Source organism: Rhopilema esculentum, unplaced genomic scaffold, assembly GCF_057945365.1.
Source record: "Rhopilema esculentum isolate cy_ngs unplaced genomic scaffold, ASM5794536v1 HiC_scaffold_35, whole genome shotgun sequence".
Classification (NCBI taxonomy): Eukaryota; Metazoa; Cnidaria; class Scyphozoa; order Rhizostomeae; family Rhizostomatidae; genus Rhopilema; species Rhopilema esculentum.
In genome coordinates, this window is record NW_028300846.1 from 96,087 (window position 1) to 116,178 (window position 20,092).

The 20,092-nt window shown below is 35.6% G+C and overlaps 1 protein-coding gene across 1 annotated transcript; it reads left to right on the forward strand.

Annotated features, from left to right (window-relative positions):
• The first annotated feature begins 159 nt into the window (after window positions 1-159).
• LOC135684611 (retinoblastoma-binding protein 5 homolog) lies at window positions 160-17,124 on the forward strand. The gene is made up of 17 exons (XM_065200244.2): window positions 160-608; window positions 963-988; window positions 1,115-1,287; window positions 3,134-3,274; window positions 3,529-3,616; window positions 4,272-4,343; window positions 5,773-5,802; window positions 6,691-6,773; window positions 7,084-7,203; window positions 7,650-7,702; window positions 8,170-8,270; window positions 8,670-8,741; window positions 8,969-9,052; window positions 9,473-9,570; window positions 10,976-11,042; window positions 11,814-12,006; window positions 14,714-17,124. The coding sequence occupies exons 1-17, from the start codon at window positions 587-589 to the stop codon at window positions 14,956-14,958; spliced, it is 1,668 nt and encodes a 555-aa protein (XP_065056316.2). The 5' UTR covers window positions 160-586; the 3' UTR covers window positions 14,959-17,124.
• The last annotated feature ends 2,968 nt before the right edge of the window (window positions 17,125-20,092 follow it).

Sequence of the window (20,092 nt, forward strand, 5' to 3'; positions counted from 1 at the left end):
TGTCTCTTTTGTGACTGGTGTACCCTTGCTTAAAAAGAAGTGCTCGCCAATGTTCTCGAAAGTTAATAACCGAATTGCCTATGCGCAAATAAAGGTGCAAAGAAGACTACTGTTTTGTCCACATATCAAATATATACCCTTTCCCATAAATGAATTGGTATGTTTCACCACTGTTCATGCAGTTACAAAAGTACTAAGAAATCAAGAAAGATTTCTACTTCAATTTTTTTGCCTTAACAAATTTCCCAATATTTTTCTCGTAAAAAAGCCCTGGAATTTATTCTGCGTTTGCTAAAGCTATTCAAATTTTGGCTAGACAATAATATTGCAACAACACTGCCATTTTTCTTGTAACTCTGTCCTCTAGCTAGTTTCATACCTAGGTGTCCTATACCGAACCTGATCCATAACATAAGACATGTTTACAAGTTGGAATCCATTATGAAATGACCTCGTTATGGGAAGATGCCCGGCCAGGTGTGCAACAACTACAACAAAATCTTTAAAGGCTTAAATATAGAGTGAATTGTTTGTGTTTGGAAGGTGAATTTTGTTATTCTACTGTTAAGTTTTGAAGGTCAAGAAAATGACGGACCTTGAGCTTATACGTAAGTTATATTTGTTTTAGAAAGTAAAAGAATATTTAGCTTTTTTACAATTGGCGCCAAAATAGTAGGTATTGAGTATAAGCTGGTTGTGAGCAGTGCATATTTTTATTCCAAACTTTCAATGTAATCTCATACAAACCATACGTAAAGGTTTAGATACGAACCAGCTTCCAAGAGGTGCGAAACTGCACTAGTATTTCATACTAGTATCACAGTTACTGAAAATGTTCTAATGTGCATAAAACAAGTATCTTGCAGTTAAGATTATCTATGTCAGCTAAAGTAAGTGATCAAACTTCTTTATCATGTAACACTTTTTTGTCGGTCTGATGGGTCTAAACTTTCATTTTGCAGAATCATTTGGTCAAAGTTATCCTGAGGTGAGTTTTTAATTAATGATATCCTTCTGTTTTTATTACCATATAAATTTCTGAATTTGTTCTTTCTTTCTACAATTGTTCTTAATCATCAATGAAAATGTTACCATATTGGCATCTTTATTACAGGAATTCGATGGTACCCTTGACTCAATAAGTGCTGCTTTAACTTGTGCTTTCAACAGAACTGGCTCTCTCTTGGCTGTTGGCTGCAATGACGGGCGCCTGGTTGTCTGGGACTTTTTAACTAGAGGAATTGCAAAAGTTTATAATGCACATGTGCATCCTGTATGCTCAGTGAGGTTTGTTTGTTTCTGCATTTGTTCAAGAAGTCATAAGACTTTTTAATAACAAATCTTGAATATTGTATTCAATTCCATCAGCAGCATAGATAGGAAGATTCAAAAGAAGGGGCTAGAAATTTAGATTTTCCAGCAAAAATATAATAAGCCAGTCTTTTCGTTTAGCCCGTGTGATCGCACCCACCTGCACACATGAAAATTAAATGTACTAACTGTGCTTTTCATCACACGGGCAAACAGGTGTTTTTGCAGTTTTCTGTTAACATCAATTTCCCATGGTCACATAATGGTTAATCTTTTCCCTTGTTATTTGATTAGCACTTTTGGCCACAATTTGATTTTTCCAAATTTTGGAAGTGATGTTTGGCTTTTGGCTATGTGCTCCTTTCAATTTAGCTTCTCCTCTTTCAGCTAAGTCGCCAATTAGCATGTTAAGTGTAATAACTGATTTCCTGTCAAAACATAATTGTTCCCTGAAAGCAATATAATTCTGACATATTTTACAATTCTGACAATAGCTCGAGTATTTCTGACCAGGAACTGTAATCTGTTATGTATTGATTGAATTCAGTTTTGCTCTTCCACGTATTCTTGCCAGATCTGAATTTCAACAGGACATGAACGATTTCAGGTTTTCTTCCCCAATAAAGGCAGTTTTAAGTATTACTACTTTACCTTATTTTAAGGGATTGCCATTCTGATTCAAACAATGGAAGAAATCATTATATTCACCTTTAAAATTCTTTCCCACGTAGTACTTAGATGAAAAATGGTCAACCATTTATATTTTTGACAAGACCAGAAATTTTTTCTAATAAAGTACTCTTTAGCTTTACAGGGGGTGATCCCCCTTGGACCCCCTCTATCTATGTCTCAGACTGCCACCTATTAAATTCATATAAATCTTTTCACCTCCCTTAACCCTGATTTGTGCATGCATAGTTGTTTGAGGCTCCCAGCCACGCTTTTAATGCCTCTTTATGCACCAAAATTTTTTGAGATGTGGAATTATTATTTGCTTGTTTAGTAATTTCTGTATCTGGGCTACCATCTGTATTTTATTTGCCAATGATTCAAAAATCAATTATTCAAGCAGTTTGACCTAAAGTATTAAGGGCTTTTAGCAATGATGCATGTGAAAGTGACAAATTAAAGAAGAGGAAGAAAATAAATATATTCAGTGTTAAGTAAAGAAAATCACAAAAACCTCAAACAGTCAGCTGTAAATTTTAGCCTAATTTATTCAGGCCTAGCAATTTGAGGAGAGCTCTGGCTCCCCCCCCCCCCCCCCCCCCCTTCTATGCTTTTTTCAAATGCTACAGAGGAGGTACATATTGTTCTCCTAAATTGCTCTAAAAAACAAATTGCTCTTCTTGAAATCTATTTTTTCCTTTGTTTCTATTCATATTCACCTACAAATTGCCCTCCTGGAGATTACTAGTTGTTCCCCATGTAAAAGTCCTGTATATTACGAATGACCAGACCTGTATAATTTGAAAACAGCAGTTGAGATATATTTGCAAAAATTAAAACAAGTCCTGAAAATTTCAATAAAATGGAGTCAAATAGGAGGCATGAACTAGATGTCATAATGTGGTTTTCTGGTATTGGAAATTTTATGGAAATATGTTTAGATTATTAATTGTTTAAACTTGTATCCTTAATTAATCAAATGCTATATACTTGACATGTGATCTGTCTCCTGCTTACTATAATCAAATGAGAAAGTCTGCACATCATGTTTCTTGTGTCAACTTGTTTGATTATGCACTTGGTATTTCTATCACATTCCTTCTATGAATTTTCAATTATTTGGCTAAAAAATATGGTAAATGTTACATTGCAGTTGGAGTCGTAATGGAAAAAAATTACTGAGTGCTTCTACAGACTGGAATGTAGCTGTTTGGGATGTCCTCTCTGGTGATTGTGAACATAGATACAGATTTCCATCAGCAATCCACAAAGTTCAATTCCATCCCCGCAATAAGTAAGATTTGATTCTTCATTCTTTAACTGCAAAGTGGTACTGCAGACATTGAAGAAGCAATGTCAGTAAAGAGATGATCAATTTTTATATGTGACATAAGCAATCAATAAACTATGGTAAATTTTTGAGTTTGCATTGGGCTTAAGGGTAGCTTTGTAATTGTCTATTTTATAAAAATTTCCTTTTTAAAAGTACTTTTTACATTTTTAACAACTTATTGGTCCACTATATCGTTTTTTCATGTTTCCTTTTAGTAAAAAATTCCTTGTTTGTCCAATGAAACATCAGCCTGTATTAGTTGAAATTGATGGAGAAAATCATGTACTTCCAGTTGGAGGAGAGGTATGTGATATGAATATGTACCACCTACTTTATAGATATAATAAGAAGCCTATATTGTTATTGGTTATTGTTTAATCAATTTGGTTGATATTTGTTCAATTAGGCTGTATTGAAGGATACAAGATGAAAAGCAATTGAATTGATACTATTAATGTAACTTTATTAACTTTGCATGTAGAATTGAATTTCCTATGAAAATTTTTAAGTCTTGATTGTGTCTGTCTAACAGTCTCAATGCATACAGAATTGTGTCATAACAACTATCAAAAATGACTCGTTTTCTATAAAAAGTGAGCTCAATGGTGAACCTTGTGGAACTTTAATGTTGCAAGATTGTGTGTTATCCATTTAAATGATGGTTCATATTCTAACAAATCTTACTGCCAGAATCTTTCAGTAGGTTTTCAATTTATCTTCATTTTCAATGTTGAATGCATGATTTTGAAGCAAAAATGATAGAACTAAAAATCCAACATTGATTCGCGGTGAAAGTAGGGGATTCGCATTTACATGGGCAAAGTAAAGTGGAAAATTACAAAAATTTCATTTTGTCTCAACATTTTTGTTCGGGATTGTAGTTGGTCGATTGCTTAAATATTTCCATAGAAGTAAACAAACTAGATGTTTGTTGGTCTTAAACCATTTGTTTTTGCAGTGTGAACAAAACATAGTTGCTGCGTTTGACAGAAAAGGAGAGTATATATTCACAGGAAATGCGAAGGGAAAGGTTTGTTCTCTTTTGAATTTGATACTTTAGAATATTGTTATTTTGGCTGTCTGCCAAATGTGATACAATATTGATTCATGAATGTGTTTCGTTATGCTTGTGAAATATTTATTTAGATTTGCTCCGTGAATTTTGAATATTTCCTTGCTCACTAATGCTGTCTTGTGAAATACCAAAAGAAATATGTTCCAGTGAAGAAATATCAATCTTCTCTACTGATTTTTGCATCTTTACCTCTGATCGCCACAAATACATTTTAAATCATGGTGGTCCCCTAAATATGGACGTTTCAATCTTTCAAATTTTTCATACTTTGATCCAACTATACTTGTATCTGTAGTTACATTTTTTTGTGGGGAACATTTTCATCTCAGTGGGTATTTGTCGTTTGGCAATTAAATCTACTTTCTACAATCGTTCACAAAAATTGTATGATTGCACTTCCAATAGTTGTCTGAAGTATAATGACACGAGCACTTCATGGAAATGTATCGAAATGACTAGCTAACCTTTTTGTAGTTTTGACTAAAATTCAAACAAACTACGTCCATCCTCCCTCTCAATCTTCCCTCTCCTCCAAGCAATGTTGTTAGGTATTAATTGTTAAGGATAATCGCGAAATTGGGCATGCCAACATCATGTGCCGTAATGCTGTCAGTAACATTGCTTGAGGGGCGATTGAATTTTGATTGTATGAATTTTTGCCAATAAATTTGGTAAGATTTCATCACTGGTCTTAATAAACCTGGTGAGGGATTGTAATTACAGTGGACCCCGCCTTACGGCCATTTCGTTAATACGGTCACCTCGTTATTACGCCCACATTTGTTTGGCCCGGTAAAACGGCCACACATAGTCTCATAAAAAAACCCGTTAATGCGGCCTCCCGTTAATACGGCCAGCGGCCACATTTTGCGATCCCAAACAGCCGGATTCTTTCCACCCCGTTAATACGGCTATTTGTACCGTGAGGCAACATCTTGCCTTGAAGATGTATTATGTTTCCTCGAATCAAAAGGAAACAATGACACAGCAGACGCCCTTTTAGGTGTGATTGCTCGCAATAAATTATTGGCTGGAACGCAGACAGAACCAGTCAAAAGTCACCGATTTTTTTCCAAAATCATGAACATGATTTGTTGATTAAGGCCCAAGTACCTAGGACTTCCGTTTCGTTTTGTTTGTGGACTAGTTATTTAACATGTTTTTTTATAACTTTATCTACATTTCCAGATGTAGATTTAAAAGAAAAGTTCGTTAGGATGCTATTATTAATTTCTACCCCTTAGACTCCAAAATTTAACCCTTCCTCGTTAATACGGCCACCCTGATACGGCCAATTTTTGGTGGCCCGTCGGTGGCCGTATTAACGGAGTTCCACTGTATATAGTTGGCTATTTTTAGCTTGCATGTTTTTGTTCTCTTACAGATATCAGTTGTAGATACTGCTACTCTTGAGGTATGTTGATATTAGTGACTGTGTAATCTTCAGGGGTGTGCCAAAGTTTGGGTTGCTGTTGGGTTGGGTTGTGTTGTGTTGGGTTGGGTTGGGTTGGGTTGGGTTGGGTTGGGTTGGGTTGGGTTGGGTTGGGTTGGGTTGGGCTGGGACACCCTTATGCTGTGGAGAAGCCGTCGGTAGTTATTTGTTTGTCGTAAAAGTTGAATGCAAAATCTTGGTGATTGTGAAATAAGTATCTCTGCGTTAAAGTTGAATCATAAAGTACTAAAAGACACCGAATTATGCAAAGGTTTCACTATAGAATCTTGTGCAATCTGTTTAAGTAATTTCCTTTACTACATGGTCCTGATAGCTGAAAAGCTAATTTCTGCCTCAAAGTTGTATCAATTTTTAATTTTATCAAGATTCTTACTTGAGATTTGACAACTAAGGATGCACGTAGCTCAAAAAGGCTTTTGAAGATGCCCAGTTTTTAGCTATATATTCCCCATTTACCAGCCCGTTCCAGAAATTACATACGCTCCCACCTTTTCTCAGAATAGTCACCGTAAGGTTCACAAAACTAGAACTAAGATTTCCTTTCAGTTTCATTGTTCGAGCAACCAGGCCTATTTTTCTTTCCGTGTGGAAATGGCGCCAAACATTAAAAATTTGTCACCAATCTGCGCTCCTTTTGCTGTTGTTGCATGCTATTGTCGCCCCAGCTAGAACCTATTGCTTTGGTGGCATCCCGGATTTTTATTGGGCTTGCTGTTCACGAAAGTCTGCTTTTGATTGCTTTTAGGTTGTAGAGAATGGGAATGCTTTGTGTAACCTGTAAACTATTTGATTTCTACTTTTTGAAATGTCATTTTAAAGTTTTTAACGGCAATTGTGTGTTTATTCTAGGTAATAGCCTCATTTCGATGCAGTGCAAGTGCAACAAGTGCAAATACTGCCATTAAATCTATCGAATTTTCAAGGCGAGGAAGGTACCGTTCTATTTTCGTACATTATAGTACATAATTGTGCATTATAGTACATAATTGTTTGTACATAAGGATCTGTACTGTATAGTGCAGTGCAGTGCAGTGCAGTGCAGTGCAGTGCAGTACAGTACAGTACAGTACAGTACACTACAGTGCAGTGCAGTGCAGTGCAGTGCAGTGCAGTACAGTACAGTACAGTACAGTGCAGTGCAGTACAGTACAGTACAGTACATTCGAGCCTATGTTTTAGCTCAGTGTTATTTCGTTGATTTTGCTTTTCCAAGATCTTTACTGCCGTTTCTGTTTATTGCAGCTCGTTTTTAGTGAATTCGCAAGACCGTGTGATACGTGTTTTCGATCGAGAGATGGTTTTGAAATGTAACGAGGCAACAGAACCAGAGCCAATTCAAAAATTACAAGATTTGGTGAACAGGTCAGACAACCAAGTTATTGTTAACCTGTCGAGCCTATTCCATTATTGAGTCAATTTGTCGAGTTCATTCCATTATTGAGTCAATTATGTTAATTCAGAAATGTTTTTTCACTAAATGTTTCCTGATTTCATTTTTCTCGATTGAGCAGAAAATCTTTTTTCTCGAAAAGATTTAGATATTTTGTAAAAGGAACGAATTGTATTAGTTTTGAATACTTCTCTTCTAGAAGTTCCTAGAAATTCCTTCTGTTTAGAGTCACTGTGTTATAAAGTTCTAGACTTACTCTACGAGCCTCGTTTTCGTTACTGCCTCACTTTACGGGTGCTACAACTGAGCACTTCGAAACAAAGTTATTCCAAAAGCATACTTCCAACATAGCAAGATTGTGTCTCCTACGTATTTGAAATGTAACTCCATTCTTTCATTGCAATTTGTGCTTTTCCAGAACTCTTTGGAAGAAATGCTGTTTTTCTGGTGATGGTGATTATATAGTTGCAGGTAAAAGTGCATAAAAATGTTCTGTTGGGGTTTTTTATAAATAACTGGCAAGCATTGGATTTTTGAGTTCATACCCCTTCTTCTGTGACTCTTAATAAAGTTAAAAAACTGAATTTGATGTTTCAAATCTTATAAATATTTTGATGGATGCATTCAAACCCGAACAATGCGACTGTCTTGTTTGTCAAATTTTTTTTAAGGCGGGCATTAAATTTTCCTTCATGATTAAACTAACTGAGGAATTTTGATAATTCAAACTTTCGACATTTCTGAAAAAAAATTTCATGACACAAACTTATGAAAATTCGTACAAATTTAGTTTTTTTACCATTCAAATTTTCAGAAACTTAAGATTTCTTTTATGTCTGGGGCATTGCTTTTTGAAGTGTAAAACTTCATCGTGGTCTTTAGAAATGTCATCAGCTCTCTTTTAATTTGGGATATTAACCAAAGATATTTTCATACAGGCTCATCTAGACAGCATTCTTTGTACATATGGGAAAGAAGCGCTGGCACGCTGGTCAAAATATTAAACGGGACGAAAGGAGAGCTGCTTTTGGATGTCGTGGTCAGTTTGAAGATTTCATCTGAAGTCACTCTTGAATTTATTCATTTCATTTGTAGCTTTGTGGCCAGAGATATTATTTCTTGACGCTTTTTGCTTATTTTTCTTCAGTCACACTAATGTCTCTGTTTTCACGCTGATATTTCTTCAGTTACTTCTGGAGCCTAATTTCCCTCTTGACAGTGACCTTTCATGATGTTACGCTATTCTGCATATGATACTACGGACAAACATGTTGCTGACTAGTTGTGTTAGTTTCATCCTTCGCGGCTGCCAAAAATAAAGACTTCTTTTTATAACAAGGACACATTTTCCCTCATGATATTCCAGCCCTTTTTATCCTTTATCAAAATTTGCGTTCGCTAACCTGTAGATGCCAAAATCTCTCTTTCTTTTTCACAGTGGCACCCTATACGCCCAATAATCTGCTCAGTGGCAAGTGGACTTGTATCCATTTGGTCTCAAACGCATGTGGTAAATAATTAAGATTTCATATTTTGCATTTTAGTTCTTCATTGAAATCAGAATATTTTCGTTCAAATAGAACACAGTTGGAATCATATCTTGCTTGCATGACCAATAAGTTCATTTTGCCTTAAAAATATGGTGGATTTTAGTCTTTTTCTTTTAAATACTAAAATGCCACTCAAAAATTGACGAACTAATGTGTCTTTTTATCTTGATTTTTCCTTTTTTTGTAGGAAAATTGGTCAGCTTTTGCTCCAGATTTCAAAGAGCTTGATGAAAACGTTGAATACGAAGAAAGAGAAAGTGAATTCGATATTGTAAGAGCCTCTTTGCTCTAAGTTTAAACTCGTTTACATAACAGACATTTTATTTGGAAGATTTGAATTATGGAAGGGCAAGTAGCCTTCGCATTTGAAATTTGCAACTGCTAAAATCAATGTATATTAAACTAAAGAAAAATTGATGTGAAGAATACCCTCACACTCTACTCAATTTGAAATTATAATTGTATTTTTTTTACAATATAGTACTTTAAGCTTGTACTATTATTTTTAAACCAACTAAATATTGCAACGCATTTCAAGCCTTCAATTCGTTTGATTGTCCTACCATTAAGTTGATAAAATTGTAATCTGGGAGAAGTACGTTCCCTTCTTCATTTGAGCAATGCAGGCTTTTATTCTTAGTATTTGGACTATTATCAAGTTTATATGATGTTTCTTGATTGATTTTCAAAGGAAGATGAAGACAAAATCGAGAACATTACAGAAAGGCAGCTCATTGACGATGTTGATGTTGATGTTGTTACCGTTGAAAAGCCGTTTTACTGCAGCAGGTTTGACGTCATTTTCCACCTAGAATTGCATCTCTAATATAAGGGAACCTAGAAAACGATCACCTGGCAGAATTACTTTGCCCCAGAAATCCTTCTAGAAATAGCTGCAATTGGAACTTGTTTCTGAAATATAACTCTGATTCGAATTTAAGTTTTTTTTCGTTGTTCTGTGCGAGTTTTTCATAGTTAAGTTACAACAACTTTTTCACAAGGCAAGATTTTTGCGCGCGATGAAGAAGCAAACATGATATTCTGTGCTGCAAAAATCATCAACCATTTGCGCATGCATCGCCTGCAGCTGTCAGCAATGATTAAAATGGGTCACATGCATCCCAAATTGTTGTGGTTGCAAATTTGTGCGCACTGTTGATATCTGTTCGTTATTTCTAGCTCACAGCAATTAGATACTCTTACAGAAAGAATTTTCATAAATAATGTTTTGCTTTAGCTTTTTGTATAAGATAATATCTCTGCCAGTGTATATCAGATTAAAGAATATGTGGGCAGAAATTGAATTGAAATAAAGGCCAGGTTATGTGACACGGAAAGAGTTCTTATCTGAACACAAGATATACACCTAACCTAGGTTTGTTCCGTGACGTGGCTTTAGTGGAATGCCCTTGTAATGTAACTATCATGTTTTACATCTAATATAGTTCTTAACAATCATCTTGATTAAAAACTTCCTTTTGAACGCTTGTCGTGAATGAATAAAAGTTGAAGAAGGTAAAAAAACGAAATCCATGCTGTATGCATGTACAGAACTATTATTGCTTGCCACTTGTCGGCTATAGAATGACGCTGTGTCTGATTAGTCAGCGTTCTGTAGCCTGTTACGTCACTGAAGTCTCCATCGAAGAAAACAACTGCTTTCCGTCTTCAGATTTGTCATTAATAATATTATTTCTTTAGACAAAATGCAACCTTTCAGCTACCCTAGTACAATCTTAAATGAGTATGGATCCATTAGTTGAATTAAAGTATAATTACAGTCTAAAATGCTGTTCTTCCAGAGGGTTGTATTTAGTATGACGAAGTTGTCAGCTCTTCAAGTACTCCTCTAGTTGTTTTTTAAAGCAATAAATAATCGGGAGTTCTTGATTTTACATAAACTGATCTCAGATCGGAATTGATCGACAGCCCTTTCTAAGGAATTCTAATGAATAATATTACCAATGTCTTGATTCTCGGTTTTTGGTCTTAACGTACCTGATTATATGTTAATTTCTCCTTATGACAGTAGGAGAAACAGCCTAAAAATTATCGAACCTGTATGCTTAACGGATTATTGATGATTTTTTTTAAATTTCAAAAGCAACGAAATTCAAAAATTGTTTTCTTCAAAAATGTGGATGTTTCTAAATCAAAAAGCCATTTCCAAATGTGGACAAAATTAACTTTTCAGCGATGAAGATGAAGAAGCGGATAACTTGTACTTTCTGCCAGTGGCACCAGAAATTGACGATCCAGAGGTAAGCACTACTTCGTTTAGGTAATATAGAAGGTTTATTTTCTTTAAGGTGAAAATCATCGCCATAAACTTAAATCAACCTAAATGGCTTTTTAATTTAAATTTTACAGATTTTAGTCAATGTTTTTTATCGGATGGCCTCTTAAAAATCAGCTGATAGTGAAGGGCAACGCTCTTTGAAAGATTCAAGTATGAAATATAAATTTTATATAAAAGATAAAAATAGCAGATAAGTTTAAACAAATCAAGAGAAATAGAGGCACTTTCTTAAAGTTGTCAGAACAGGAGGAATAATACCAGCGTTTTTATAAAAAAGTGTTAAACATGGAAATTGAATCTTCTCGATAATGTACTTTATAACAAGGTATGAACCTACAACTAGACAACGAGGAAATTATCTTTGCTGCATTCAGCAAAGAGTAACGACAAAAAGTCATTGAGTTCCCTTTGTAAATGGCACTTACAATATTCATAACAGGCAAATATTATTACTTTAGCAAACAACAATGACTTAAAGCACAGAAAAAATGATATTGAATGAGGGCAAAATATTGGAAATTCACTACCCCGCTTAATTGCATAGAAAGTACCCGCTCCTATCAGAAATGCTGTCCTTAAATTTGCATTACACGTCAGAATTATCCGCAGAGAGAGGGAATTTTTCTGCTCCAGATTTTTACAGATACTGACACCTTGATAATCTCACTCCATGGACAATGCAATAAAGCATGGTTGTACTGACCCTTTTCAGGAGTTGTCAATTTTTTTACAGGGGGAGATTCCAGCGTTCGAAGCTGAACAGCAAAATTTACAAAAACCAATATCACCGAAGCAGGAAGAAGTATCCAAGGAATTAAAGAGGGAAAACAGCATGTATGAAGAAGACGGATATGAAAGCCAAGCAAATAAACGACCTAAGGTTGTTGACGTCTGTATAAATGGTGATTCTTTCGAACAAAACTCGGGTATGAGCTCTTTACTTACGTTTTTGTCATAGCAAAGTGCTTTTTTTGACCGTTTAAGTATTCTCGCTTTATGCAGATTCAATTTGACTGAGGGTGAAATGGATTGATATCAGCACACAAATATTAATTCACGAGACTCTCAACCTTCAATGACCTAACATGGAAGTCTCTCGTCACTATTTAGGAACTACTGAAGAATTATGACGAATAAGGTCATAAAAATTTTTACTCTGTAACGAGAAGTCTGCAACGAAATTATAGCATATATATATATATACCCAGTTTTGGATCGAGATAGGCCAATCAGAAACGTGAGCACATGACTATTGAGGTTGCTCAATCAATTACGCTTGCCTATTAAAATGTTACCAATGGAGTCCTAAGGTGAAAACGAACTCCTTTTGTCTACACAGTAGCGGTTTCTTCATGCTTATGTACATAGATTCCAGAACTGCTAGAATGGACGACGATCGGGCTTTACCAATAATCCGAGACATGTCGCCATTATAGTTTTTTGCACAGTCTGGGTTTTCCAGTAAATGCCACCCGATAGCAGAATCGAATGTTTTAGTTTTAGGTTTTCTATGTCAACGTCAGAAGTTGGAAGACCAAAAAATAAAAAGGCTGCTCGTACTCCAAATTTCTAAGTAGAATGAAAGTGAAAGCCTAGTTTTTTAATTGCTATTTCGTGTCAGAGAGTTGCATAGAAAAGATTATGTCTGCGGAGGGTGACTCATTGGCAATCAGAATTTATTTTGGAATGTTTAGGACATAAACTTTGACTATTTTTTTCATTTCAATGATACGCTTTCGCTTTTTACCATGATTAAGGGGATTAGGTGTGAGGCATGCTAAATTTTTTTATTTATCTCCAATGCCAAGAGACAAACGGAGGATGTCTATTTGGATTGATTGACTCCCAACCTTTATCGCATACCCACGCTTCAAATGCACGAAACCATTTCCGAAAATGTTTGTTAGTCTGTCATGAAGGGCTTGACGCCGTATAGGCCGAGCTGTATACGCTTTTGTGTATAAAACAGGACGGTTCTAAGTTGCAACTCTGCAACTTGAAGCCTGGATCTCACGCTACGTGTGATCTCCAGAAAGTATTTTAATTTTCGTACCTGCTATTTACAATAAAGCTGAATGAAGCATGTATAAATAGTTGCGGGCCTATTGTCCATGCGAGCAGGCCAGCACAGATTCGATATGACTGACCAGACCGTGCTTGATATTCTTATGCTTTTGTCAAAACGTTCCGTAATGGCACCAAAGGATGTCTACCAGCTGATCGACTTAACGTTAAACGTGTTCATCAGCTAACAAAGAATTAAGACAAAAAGATTTCTATTGCTTTCCGATATTCATCATAAACCAGACACGTGTTTCCAAAACCCCAAATATAGACTTTTTGCCCAGGATTCGGAAGCTTAATCTTCTAGTTTCTCAAAGTAGGATTCTGCTAATCATGTTTTGTGTGAAGGATGATTGAAACTATTTGATGTTTCTATTTCTATTATGGTGATTGGTTTTTGACAATCATGAGAAACTGATCTAGGTCGACGTGTTTTCTCATGTTAGTAAACATTAGGCTTATAACTTAATCACACTGATAAATGATTCAGCAAAAGGTTATTATGAACACTACAAGTTATCTTCATTAGCCAGATTCAGATACGTCATCTTTAAGCCAATTTACAGTTCCTTATCTAGCCCTATCTCCCCGATAATTGATGTATCAAGACTCTAATAGGGGATAGATCTCTAAAGGAGCACAGGTCAGGTGAATGATACTGGATGTTTCACAACCCACCTCTGAAGGTCACGTAAATGATACTGGGTGATTCACAGCGCATCTCCTAAGATCACGGATTGATACTGAATGTTTCACAACCCATCGCTAAAGGTCACATGAATGATCTCATGTGTTGTACTTAAGAGTGTCCATCTAGCATCTTAAAGCTTTCCCAATCAAATTTAATATTTCATTGATGAGCTCAAATACTTTTTGTACTTAGTTTCTTTTAATGGGAAGCTGACACAATATAGGAAATGTGTAGATTCTCTGTCTAGCCCTTTCTTTGGAGCTAATTCCCATTTGCAGATTTTGTCGTTCTATCGTGGAAAGATTTGATCCCATCCACCGCTTTCAATTTGTGTGAAATCCGCATACGGTTACAAAATTTCAAGCAATAAATGTTTGATTTATTTTTCATATTTTTAGTTTTAATATGTAGTGAGAATATGTCTTCAGAAGTTTTGAGTTCCAAACAACGGTACACACAATCTGAAAAAAAAAATTCAAAAAATACTTGTTTTAAAACTTTATTTTGCCGCCAATTAGCTACATATTCCTCTCTATCATATCATTATAATTTGAAGTTTGTACTCGGTTTAACGGGGGGGGGGGGGAGCCTTTTTGTATTTAATTGGACTTTGATGTTTTCAGTAGAAATAACGTAGACTTCAAGGGCTCCACAAAACCGGAAAAAGCAGAGTGTCCCCCCACGTCTTTCTAAGTTTTGTATGGCGCTCTTTCAGGTTGTGTGGTCTTCAAAAATTCTAACCATACATTGTTATGATGTCATCATTTTTCCTCTTATTAGAAATACTATGCAACACTGTCTGGTGGTAGTTGTATGTGACTTCAGGTATTGCTTAATTAGGCATGCGTGATAATCATTGCCTTTCCTCTGATTCCCAGACAAATCTAACCACGAACGAAACAATAAACAAAAACGTGACAGTCAAAAACAGAAGAAGCCTGGGTCAAAGAAATCATCATCAAATCGATCGAAAAGATTTGACAACGACGACGATAACTCTCAGGAAGTCCCCGAAGCCATTCTGCGGTCAGATAGCCAATCAAAAGAAGAAGATATGAAGACCGAGGACAGATATGAAGCCAACAAAGGACAGGTTGTTCCAAACGAGGCATCTAACAGCTGATTTCGGAATACGATGTGATGGCTACAGTCAGGTTGATATAATTGCATAACTGCTTAGGTAATGGTAGCAGTGGATGCGAGTAGTCGCAGATTGTTTGTAAAATATTTTTATCGATTATGAGCTAATGTATAATATGTAGTGATGCAATAGATTATTTGTGAGAGCATCAGGAAATTTTTCCTTAATTTCTCGCAACTATAGTATTTGAGTCTTGCGAAAACTTTTTTCTTATATTTTCTTGGTATTCAAAACAAAATATGATATATCTTCGGGTTGTATCATATTTTTGCAAAACTTGTTATGCAAAGTTTTTTCCAGTGAGCAAAAAGATGAAGGTTTGAGGTTGTGCAACTCAACTTTTCGACCAGATCCGAGAAAAACCGTCTATACTCATTCGATTGGTGTAGTCTAGAAAATCGAAATAATCGTGTTTGTGAATGGGGACGACTTCAGACACTGATGCCTTTAAAATTCGTGCGCGCTTAGATGTAGCTAAAAGATTAGGCGGTAAGTGCTTGCAAATCTTTGTAGAGTAGTTCTCTGACGTCTTCTGTGCTACTATTTCTCCTTCAAAATAACGATGGCTAAACGTTTTTCTATTAACCAAAGTGCTTTTTAAGTTAACCACGTTTCCTGAGGATACTAAGTTTCTTTAAGAATACTGCATTACTTTATGAATATTGCATTACTCTAAGGATCTTCCTTGAAGTAACCTGTTTTGAAAACAATGCCTTTCCTTTTTTAGTTTTTGCAGAAAATGTATTCTTGTTTACAGGGTGGAGCCTTGCTTAGGTAGCTAATCTAAATTTTCTAGTCCTGCGACTTGTTTTGTTGCTACTAATCTTTCATTGCATTCGTAATGAATTATAGCTCTGTTTTTTAATCTTGCATATTATTTGCTTGAAGTTTCATCCTGCGTGTTTGCCCAGGAGAGCTTTAAAAATGCTTATGCTACCAATTTTTTCTATATATTGAATGCCTTTGTTGATATGGAACAAACAAAATTTCAAAATTCTGTTTACCTTGTTCGTTATTGACTCTTGAAGTTAACTATTTCAACCTTTTTTGTGAGAAAACTGATTGATAAAAATTTCCTACAAAATCATAATGAAGTTGGCGTTGAACAGTGTGTTTCTTTCCTATACTCTCAAGGCAAAACTCTATTATAATGAAATTAGCTTGTAATTAAAGTAGTTTGTACTAAACAGATTCGAGATCAAATCAAAGTGTTCTAAACAAAATGTACTAAATGTACTAAGTAGTTTGTACTAAACACATCAAAATGACACGCTGTGTTACAATGGTAGATGCACAGTTTCTAGGAGCTAGCAAAATTGGGATTTGGCTGTTGTTTTATTAGGTTTACCATAATTTCAACCAAATTTGAAGTGTTTACAAAAGTAAACTATGTAAAGAACGTTTGACCAGGTTGTTAAGAAAGTTTTCTGTACTGTGAATAAGGTTTACAGATGGAAAAGGAAGTGAAAATTTATTCTTCTGAATCTTTCCATGGTTCTTCTGAATCTGTTCCAAATTTCGGATTAGATAACAGATAAATATAAGGGGATGAAGGAGGGCTAATTGGGAAGATCACAGTAAATTGAGAACATAAAATTCAATTTCCTCTCGATTTTTGCTTCTTTAGGTGCAGCTTCCTTTTACCAAACAAATCAATGCCTTCTTGCAACTGCTCTTGTGCGAAAGTCATTTTCTAAGACAGGGTGATCAAATAGTTCCTGCATCATCTAACAACATCCATCATTTTATATCAAAGTCAAACATCGCCCAGCATTGTCCAGCATCATCCAACATCGACAGAGTCCAATATGGGTGGCCAAAAGGCAACAGTTTATGTCCAACGTTGTTGGACTTTGTTGGTCGAAATATTGCACTGGTTTGACGGCAAAGGTTTTTTTCGTGAAAGCTAATTGCGTATGAATATTGCATTAATACTTTTTTGGTCGGTCTGCTTACTCTAAGGATGGCATCAAATTCAAACGCTTTGAAAAAGAAAGACCCCGCTTTACACAACCTACAATTGTTTGATAACATAAAAGAACATTTCAATCAGTCAATTTGCAAAAGGCACTTTCTTAATTAATACTTAACTTCAGAACATTATTTTTAATAGAAGGTCTTCATTTTCTTTCTCAGCTAGAGAAACTAGCTGAGAATATATTTGTCAACTTTGTATTATTAGGTTCAATGAAAGATTTTGATTGCTTTTGGTGCATTTCACAGCCGAAAATCGAGCGTCATGCCTATGACTGATTCTATCGTCAATGCCGTTGATGTTCAGGGTGAAGTGAGTGCCATATCAGCACGGCCAGTAGTAAGTTGTGACAACTCGCCAATAACCAAGGCCAGGAATACCATGGTTTATCTTTCTCTGAAAAAGTGATCAAATCTCAGCCCCTCTTCTAAATTGTGTCTATCTGGACATTTCATTGCATATTTGATTATTTGGATTTCAAAATCACTAACTAGAAACTATTTTTGCGCTAATTTTTATTCAGAAACCTGCCATCGCATGAGGTCTACGAAAATATACCTCCCTGTCTCGTGGTATCCTCATATTAACAATTTCTTGATTCTTTGCATCATTTCATACTACAGGTTATGCTTACAATTATACACCTCACCTTTTTATATTACAAGTTATGCTTACAATTATGCACCTTACCTTTTCATATTACAAGTTATGCTTACAATTATACATCTCACCTTTTTATATTACAAGTTATGCTTACAATTATACACCTCACCTTTTCATATCACAAGTTATGCTTACAATTATACACCTCACCTTTTTATATTACAAGTTATGCTTACAATTATACACCTCACCTTTTCATATCACAAGTTATGCTTACAATTATACACCTCACCTTTTTATATTACAAGTTATGCTTACAATTATACACCTCACCTTTCATATCACAAGTTATGCTTACAATTATACACCTCACCTTTTTATATTATCAGTTATGCTTACAATTATGCACCTCATTGTTATTAAGTAGCGTTCAACAGGCTAAGTTGTTCATTTACTACCTTAAACAGTAATTTTAAATCAAATTTCATGAAACCTGGATTAGTGCATGGCTTGTTTCTTAGACACAACGTTCCAAAATGTCCTGAACGACGTTGCAAAATGTCCTAGCAAACGAGTAGCTCGTTTCTTGACCAACAGTACGTTAATTCATTCCAAGTTGCTTCTACACATGCTTCTACATGTATGGTAGGTTGCCAATCATTTCGGATCACATTTTCCCTTCCCTTCCTAGTGATCTGGGTCCAAGGAGGTAACCTTCAATAATGTTAGGTAGAAGAAGTCTTGGTAAAAATAATGTTTGTAAACAATACTGTCATCCTCTTTAGAGATTAATCCTATCTTGTAAGCGTGCCGTAATTTTAAGCCTGATTTTCTTCTTTCTCCTTTCGTTTCCTTTTTGGGCGCCTTAATCACCACGACAAAATCTCAATTTCAATTTCAGGTGAGGCGAGCTTCAGCAGATGCCATTGATAAAAACTGATGTTACAGATAGCCGAAGACGTATTGACCAGTCAGGAGGAGGCAGGTTACTAACGGTTCGTATCCAATTAGTAGATTTTAAACTATTCCTGACTGTTTTATGTTTAAAGAATTATCAAAGCAACATTTATGCCAATAAAAAGACAAAATTGTTTGGAAAATGTATCAGTTTTCCTCCACTAATTCCTCCCTCTAAACGCACAAGTCCATAATTTAGTAGTCTTCTGTTTCACATTTGGATTAAAAACGCATGATATTATAGGATTAACCAATGCGTTTAACAGCATACAGAACCACACCCAGCATATACTGTAGTCCATATATCGGTTTTTAACTTCAAAGAGGTTCCAGAGGCTTCTTACGACATATGGTGAATAACATAGAAAGAAAGAAATGAAAATTAACCCGCCAATGAAGAGAAGATTCCTGTACTTTTCTGTCATCCTCCCTTGACCAAATCGTATTCCTTCTGCTTCAGTTTGTCGGCGGATGCGCCATGCACGTAGAAGGATTTTAGAATAGCAAAATGATATGACAACTGAGCCAAAAATGCAAGTCACAAAACCTGTTCCAAATGCCACATACACATTGTCAGCGACAAAGTTTGTAGTTACAATAGCTATAGAAGCAAACCACATACAAATCACTAACTTAGCCAGCAGACGAGACGTGATCTTGGAATTGTAAAAAAACGGACTGAATACTTTGATGTGTCTCTCTATTGCTATTGCGGTTATAAGGAAGAATGATACTTGCCCGAGAGCAATAGAAGCTGTTACGGTTAATTTGGCGAAATCGCAAGGATCTTTCAAATTCGCAACATAGAGAGACTCGACGAATAGACTTGGCATTGAAAACAGCCCTGCAAGGAGATCGGTTAATGCTAAATTTGCGATCAAAATCTCGTATGGCTCCATCTCTCCGTGTAGCTTGACAACTGCCATAATAACAGAAAGGTTCATCAAAATGGTAGGAATTACCAGTGAAATATTTGAAGCTGCACAAGCATAACTGCTTGCCACGTACGATGACGCGTTTCTTACTGGCATGTTGTTAAGTTTACAAGATACCATTATTCTCCTCGTGAACCTTTGCTCGCATAGAGGAACTTCTATACCACATGCAAATCTGTATTACGACGAACATATTTCATTATTCTCGGGTCGATGTTTGTAATCAGTTTAAACATTTTAGCATATGAAAGACCCATGTTTACACTATCTTCTGAAAACTAATTACAGTACATAACAATTGCCTTATAAACGTAGATTTTCATATAAAATGCAAGCATTTAGTAATTTACGATATCCCCAATAACTTTTTAATGAAAAGCTTCATTTTCTTCCCTGTTTTGAAAACAAATTACCTAGAAGAACTCTCTAATAGCAAATATGCTTTCTCTGTAGGAAACTATTTGCTTTTGGAGTGATCTTTAGGTTGCAGTTTCATTTGAAATCGACATCCGTTGTTTAAGTCTGGCCATCAACAGGACTTGTTTTGATGGCAAACATGCAATTTGCAATGATAAGTGCAGAAATAAAGTGCATAATTACAAGGTAGCGTGACAGTTGTCAGCGCGAGTTTCTACCGGATGTACCC